Source organism: Olea europaea, unplaced genomic scaffold (genome assembly GCF_002742605.1).
Source record: "Olea europaea var. sylvestris unplaced genomic scaffold, O_europaea_v1 scaffold1154, whole genome shotgun sequence".
In the NCBI taxonomy this organism is placed as follows: Eukaryota; Viridiplantae; Streptophyta; class Magnoliopsida; order Lamiales; family Oleaceae; genus Olea; species Olea europaea.
In genome coordinates this window covers 122,873-130,556 of record NW_019228939.1, presented here as the reverse complement: position 1 = coordinate 130,556, position 7,684 = coordinate 122,873, and the positions used below count along the sequence as shown (strand labels likewise).

The window sequence follows — 7,684 nt, the reverse complement described above, 5'->3', positions numbered from 1 at the left end:
TAACAAATGGCTGATGTTGTTTATTTCTCCTTTAGAAAATTGAAAATTTTGAGAAAGCAGCTCAAAAGGTTGGAAGAGAAATTCTTAGTGGACAACAAAGTTCTAATAAGGTTAGTTGTGTTGAGATCCTTATCTCATTCTCATACACTTTATGATTTCTTTGTATTCTATCGTGTTGACCATATGAATGTCAACTAGAACGTATTCCGGCATTCTTCTGAACAATTAAAATTGCAGTTTGCTTGATAATTTTACCTATGCTTCCAAAATGCTATTAGGAGTTCTACTGATTTTGCTCATGCTTGGCCCTCTATCTCTGTATTCAATGATCTTCTGTCCATCTTTCGACACTTACAGGTGTCAATTTTGTTGTAATGTGTTTTCATATTTGTTTTCGCGATGAACACGACACATTTACATTTACATTTACTTTTACTTTTATTAGAAAGTAAATGTAAATTTACATGTGTACATTTACATTTACTTTCACGATGGACACGATGTAAATGTAAATGTGCACGTGTTCATCGTGAAAATCGTGAAACTAAATGCAAATTTACACGTGAAAGTAAATGTAAATGTAAATTTACACGTGTACATTTACATCGTGCTCATCACAATTTAAAATTAGTGTTTGATTTGAACTGAATTTATAAATTATTTTCTACCTAAACGGAGCTTTTTGGAAAAAAAAAATCGAAGAGGACGCGATTCATTTGTCACAAAATTAAAAGACAATACAATAAAATAAACAAAAAAAAAACTTTATTGATGTGTCTTCATTCATAACTACACTTCGTACGGTGAAAACATCTCTCACTCCAGTAACTTTCAGAAACTAAACATCGTGTTCATTTTCTAGGATCAAAATCGAAAGAAAAAGTTCAAGATTTGTAATATAAGAAAAACAAGAATCATGGTTCAATGACAGTACTCCGGCGGCACAATGGGCAGGTTTGACTAATATCCAACCATGTTTTGATGCATTTGAAGTGAAATCCGTGGTTGAATGCCGGAAGACACTGGAACAATTCTTGGTCTTTGAATTCAGATAGACAGATAGAGCATTCATGATCTCTACCTTCTTGTTCGATGTAAATATCGACGACTATTTCATCCATGCTCCCTTTTGTCATCTGGGATCGAGTTGAAGTTGGTGATGATGGTGGCGATGGCGGTGGTTGACCATTTACGACTGGCAGCTCATTTTGTTCCGATTCTGCATATCCATTCCCCCTCTTTTTCAACAAATATTGAATCAACAAAAATATCACAGTTGAGGTGAAAACAAATGGTAAAAGGTACAAAATATCAGGCATCTTTAAGGAAGACGATGAAGAAGGGAGACGGAAAGATTAGAGCAGACAAAAAATTGCAATGCACAGTGGTATTTATATACTAGTTTGTGCGAGTCTCTACAAGGAAATAAATAGTAATACTCGTTTTCTATAGTTTAATTCAACGCTCTTAGTGATTAACGGTTTCGTTATATATGAATTCCTTTTTAATCATTAAAAAGTTAATAATTAATGTGGGATCTTCTTTAGATACTAAAAAATGGCTGATGTTGTTTATTTCTCCTTTAGAAAATTGAAAATTTTGAGAAAGCAGCTCAAAAGGTTGGAAGAGGAATTCTTAGTGGACAGGAAAGTGCTAATAAGGTCAGTTATGTTGAGATCCTTGTCTCATTCTCATACAATTTATGATTTCTTTGTATTCTATCGTGTTGACCATATGAGTGTCATCTAGAATGTATTCCGGCGTTCTTTTCAACAATCAAAATTGTAGTTTGCTCGATAATTTTACCTATGCTTCCAAAAGGTTATCAGGAGTTTTACTGATTTTGCTCACGCTTGGCCCTCTATCTCTGTATTCAACGATCTTCTGTCCATCTTTTGACACTTACAGGTGCCAATTTTGTTGTAATGTGTTTTCATATTTGTTTTCACGATGAACACGATTACATTTACATTTACTTTCATCAAAAAGTGAATGTAAATTTACACGTGTAAATTTACATTTACTTTCACGATGAACACGATGTAAATGTAAATGTGCACGTGTTCATCGTGAAAGTAAATTTACTTTCACGATGAACACGTGCACATTTACATTTACATCGTGTTCATCGTGAAAGTAAATGTAAATGTAAATGTAATCGTGTTTATCGTAAAAAAAAATATGAAAACACATTACAACAAAATTGGCACCTGTAAGTGCCGAAAGATGGAGAGAAGATCGTTGAATATAGAGATGGAGGGCCAAGCGTGAACAAAATCAGTAGAACTCCTAATAACCTTTTGGAAGCATAGGTAAAATTATCAAGCAAACAGCAATTTTGATTGTTCAAAAGAACGCCGGAATACGTTCTAGTTGACATTCATATGGTCAACACGGTAGAATACAAAGAAATCATAAAGTGTATGAGAATGAGATAAGGATCTCAACATAACTGACCTTATTAGCACTTTCCTATCCACTAAGAATTCCTCTTCCAACCTTTTGAGCAGCTTTCTCAAAACTTTCAATTTTCTAAAGGAGATATAAACAACATCAGCCATTTGTTAGTATTTAAAGAAGATCCCATATTAATTATTAACTTTTTAATGATTAAAAAGGAATTCATATATAACGAAACCGTTAATCACTAAGACCGTTGAATTAAACTATAGAGTGCAAAGGAGTATTTGAAGAAATCTAACATTCTCATGTCATGATAATTTATCATTCACATTATAATATAAATCTATTCCCTCTTGTGAAAATTTCCTTTTGGCTTCCTCCACAAAATTGCAATAACTAATATTACAGAAGATAATTAATAAAAATATCTTACCTTTTACATGTGTAGTGTGTGGTGACATTTTCCCTAAAAATCCTTACGTTGATTGAAAACAAGTATTACTATTTATTTCCTTGTAGAGACTCGCACAAACTAGTATATAAATACCACTGTTCATTGCAATTTTCTGTCTGCTCTGACCTCTCTGTCTCCCTTCTTCATCATCTTCCTTAAAGATGCCTGATATTTTGTACCTTTTACCATTTGTTTTCACCTCGACTGTGATATTTTTGTTGATTCAATATCTATTGAAAAAGAGGGAGAATAGATATGCAGAATCGGAATAAAATGAGCTGCTAGTTGTAAATTGTCAATCGTCACCGCCGCCACCATCATCACCAACTTCAACTCGATCCCAGATGACAAAAGGGAGGATGGATGAAATAGTCGTCGATATTTACATCGAACAAGAAGGTGGTGATCATGAATGCTCTATCTGTCTATCTGAATTCAAAGACCAAGAATTGTTCCGGTGTCTTCTGGCATGCAACCATAGATTTCACTTCGAATGCATCAAAACATGGTTGGATATCAGTCAAACCTGCCCATTGTGCCGCTAGGGTACTGTCATTGAACCATGATTCTTGTTTTTCTTATATTACAAATCTTGAACTTTTTCTTTCGATTTTGATCCTAGAAAATGAACACGATGTTTAGTTTCTGAAAGTTACTAAGAGTGAAAGATGCTTTCACCGTACGAAGTGTAGTTATGAATGAAGACACATCAATAAAGTTTTTTTGTTTTTGTTTATTTTATTGTATTATCTTTTAATTTTGTGACTAATGAATCGCGTCTTCTTGGATTTTTTTTTTTTCAAAAAGCTCCGTTTAGGTAGAAAATAATTTATAAATTTAGTTCAAATCAAACACTAATTTTAAATCGTGATGAACAGGATGTAAATGTACACGTGTAAATTTACATTTACATTTACTTTCATTTGTGATGAAAGTAAATGTAAATGTAAATGTAATCGTGTTCATCATGAAAATAAATATGAAAACACATTACAACAAAATTGGCACCTGTAAGTGTCCAAAGATGGACAGAAGATCGTCGAATACAGAGATGGAGGGCCAACGGTGACCAAAATCAGTAGAACTCCTAATAACCTTTTGGAAGCATCGTTACTCATAATTTCATATTCGAATACATACCCCAGTTTATTTTTACCACTTACTGCATTTCTGTGTATGTTAAAGGTTCATGTATCAGAAGTATGGTAAGAATTTAAAATAAAAAGGGTGAAATATATAAATTATCAATAGTAAAAATCTTTAAATGATTCCATAACAATGATTCAATTTTCACATTCCAAATAAACAATAGAGATTGTTGGGTTTTTGATACCCAATAAATCTAAACTGCAATTTTGATTGTTCAAAAGAACGTCGGAATACGTTCTAGTTGACATTCATATGGTCAACACGATAGAATACAAAGAAGCCATAAAGTGTATGAGAATGAGATAAAGATCTCAACATAACTGATCTTATTAGCACTTTCCTATCCACTAAGAATTCCTCTTCCAACCTTTTGAGCAACTTTCTCAAAAATTTCAATTTTCTAAAGGAGAAATAAACAATATCAGCCATTTGTTATTATTTAAAGAAGATCCTATATTAATTATTAACTTTTTAATGATTAAAAAGGAATTCATATATAACGAAACTGTTAATCACTAAGAGCGTTGAATTAAACTATAGAGTGCAAAGGAGTATTTGAAGAATTCTATAAAATAGAATCTAAATGCATATGGCAGTTCAGGTGCATTTACCCAAGTACAGTGCGCAATAACATAATGTACTAAGTTGAAAGGCTTAATTTGTTTTTAAATGTCAATCATACGGATAAAACAAGAAATCAATTTTGCTCCTCTATTGTTACATTATCTCAGTTTTGACTTCCAATATAAATAAACTGTATACCAAAAAGAAAAATTAAGTTGAAGCATAACAGAGAAATCATCTACAATAGATATAATATAAAATGAATATACATTTATCAGCCAATAAAATAAAGCAAATTCGTGGGGGGGAAAGACTTTATTCTTTGTGTTTAATAAACATACCAATATGGCAATGTATTGTGGTAACTAATATTTTCAGTTGGCTCTGGCTCTATCTTATCAAGAAATTCATCTACGTGAACACAAACTTACTATAACTTTGGTAACATAACAAATTTCACTTTGTTTTTTCAATGGAGTTTCTTCCCTGATGTTACACTAAAACAGAAGCAAGAAACCATGAAAGGAGAGTGAACCAATTACTCTGATTTTAGATTAGATAGGAATCTAGAATTGTTGATGTCTCTACTTAATTCCTCAAAAAATGCAAGAATTAGAGTTAACTACGTTCTAGGACACGTCAGTAGGAAAAGTTTATTCAAGACCCACATCTCTATACTTCAATTTCATTTCAATTTTAATAGAATTCCATTCACGATTTCAATCACCTACAACTCAATAATGAGAAAATATCAAATATTTTGCGCTAATTCCTTTGTCAAAAGCTGTTCTCCTAGCTTCCAGAACCGAGAGTTACTCATAATTTCATATTCGAATACATACCCCAGTTTATTTTTACCACTTACTGCATTTCTGTGTATGTTAAAGGTTCATGTATCAGAAGTATGGTAAGAATTTAAAATAAAAAGGGTGAAATATATAAATTATCAATAGTAAAAATCTTTAAATGATTCCATAACAATGATTCAATTTTCACATTCCAAATAAACAATAGAGATTGTTGGGTTTTTGATACCCAATAAATCTCGGGCTATGATGTTAACGTGGGTTGATATTATTTCTTAGGCATAGGCCGATGAATGAGATAAGTCCAATAACCAAGTCCATAAGCTACACCCGACCCAATAGTATTCCTTATGGATGGCTTGAATCTCAACCCGTTTACCCCTATAATGGCCCAACTTAAAGCCTAACCCTAGAATATATACAACCCTAACCACATTCTAATGATGAGTGTGTGATTTTGGGAAAAGAAAAAGTGAATCCCGGCTGCTGCCTTTGTGTGAGAACAAAGGTATCCAGAAGTGTCCAGAACGCTTACATAACGTGTGCAATTGGTGGTTCTTTCATAGTTTACCCTTGTGGTGTCTTCTCTTGGCCTTTGTGGTGATAAATCATCATCCTTTCTTATCTCACGTGGGTGAGATTAAATAGCAACCAAGGTAAATCAATTGATTGTGGTTTGGAACTGATTGGACTGGTTATTGGTTGAGAAAGGTGCGTTGGTCTAAGCCTGAAAATCATCGATTTGAAGATCTTTCAAGAGAGCTTTCGCAACAATTTGGTATCAAAGCTTCAAGGTGGTGATTTTGGCTCATGAAACATATAAAAAAGTCCAGAAATTGCAGCAAAAATCAGATCAAAGAAGCAATCCAAAATCTGTCAAAATCAGTCTCCGTTTTTCACGTTTTCTGATCAATCCAGAAGGAGTTTGGAGAAACGGAGAGCACTGGCGTAACATGTAGGAGGAGACGAACCCTACAGGCCGATGCGTATCGATTGAGGGCGGCGCGTGTGGTGGCGCATGAGGCCCACGTGTAGAGGAAAGGAGCCACGCGTGAGGGCACATGGAACATTTTTTGGCGACGGTCTCTCCAGACAGTTTGTTCCTCATATTATTTCTGACATTTTTTGTGTTGAAAGTTTTCTATTTCAGGGTACGCAGTAGAATCTGGACAGCGTTGCTCTTTGGGCATTGGGGACTCGATCGTGGTTTTTTGGTTGCTGCAGTTTCTAGAGACTTTAGGACGAATAGTAGTGATCCTAAAGTGATAAATCTGCAACTCTTGTAATTTAAGGACTTAGATAGGTCCGCTCTGGTATATTGGTTTAATTAGTTTAAATTTCAACATTAGCAGATCATCGTGTTTACTTCAATTTCATTTCAATTTTAATAGAATTCCATTCACGATTTCAATCACCTACAACTCAATAATGAGAAAATATCAAATATTTTGCGCTAATTCCTTTGTCAAAAGCTGTTCTCCTAGCTTCCAGAACCGAGAGTTACTCATAATTTCATATTCGAATACATACCCCAGTTTATTTTTACCACTTACTGCATTTCTGTGTATGTTAAAGGTTCATGTGTCAGAAGTATGGTAAGAATTTAAAATAAAAAGGGTGAAATATATAAATTATCAATAGTAAAAATCTTTAAACGATTCCATAACAATGATTCAATTTTCACATTCCAAATAAACAATAGAGATTGTTGGGTTTTTGATACCCAATAAATCCCGGGCTATGATGTTAACGTGGGTTGATATTATTTCTTAGGCATAGGCCGATGAATGAGATAAGTCCAATAACCAAGTCCATAAGCTACACCCGACCCAATAGTATTCCTTATGGATGGCTTGAATCTCAACCCGTTTACCCCTATAATGGCCCAACTTAAAGCCTAACCCTAGAATATATACAACCCTAACCACATTCTAATGATGAGTGTGTGATTTTGGGAAAAGAAAAAGTGAATCCCGGCTGCTGCCTTTGTGTGAGAACAAAGGTATCCAGAAGTGTCCAGAACGCTTACATAACGTGTGCAATTGGTGGTTCTTTCATAGTTTACCCTTGTGGTGTCTTCTCTTGGCCTTTGTGACGATAAATCATCATCCTTTCTTATCTCACGTGGGTGAGATTAAATAGCAACCAAGGTAAATCAATTGATTGTGGTTTGGAACTGATTGGACTGGTTATTGGTTGAGAAAGGTGCGTTGGTCTAAGCCTGAAAATCATCGATTTGAAGATCTTTCAAGAGAGCTTTCGCAACAATTTGGTATCAAAGCTTCAAGGTGGTGATTTTGGCTCATGA

The 7,684-nt window shown here is 34.0% G+C and overlaps 1 protein-coding gene across 1 annotated transcript; it reads right to left on the bottom strand.

Moving 5' to 3' along the window:
• Positions 1–914: 914 nt before the first annotated feature.
• LOC111373690 (RING-H2 finger protein ATL7-like) lies at positions 915–1,319 on the bottom strand. The gene has a single exon (XM_022996255.1). The coding sequence runs from the start codon at positions 1,317–1,319 to the stop codon at positions 915–917; it is 405 nt and encodes a 134-aa protein (XP_022852023.1).
• Positions 1,320–7,684: the final 6,365 nt, after the last annotated feature.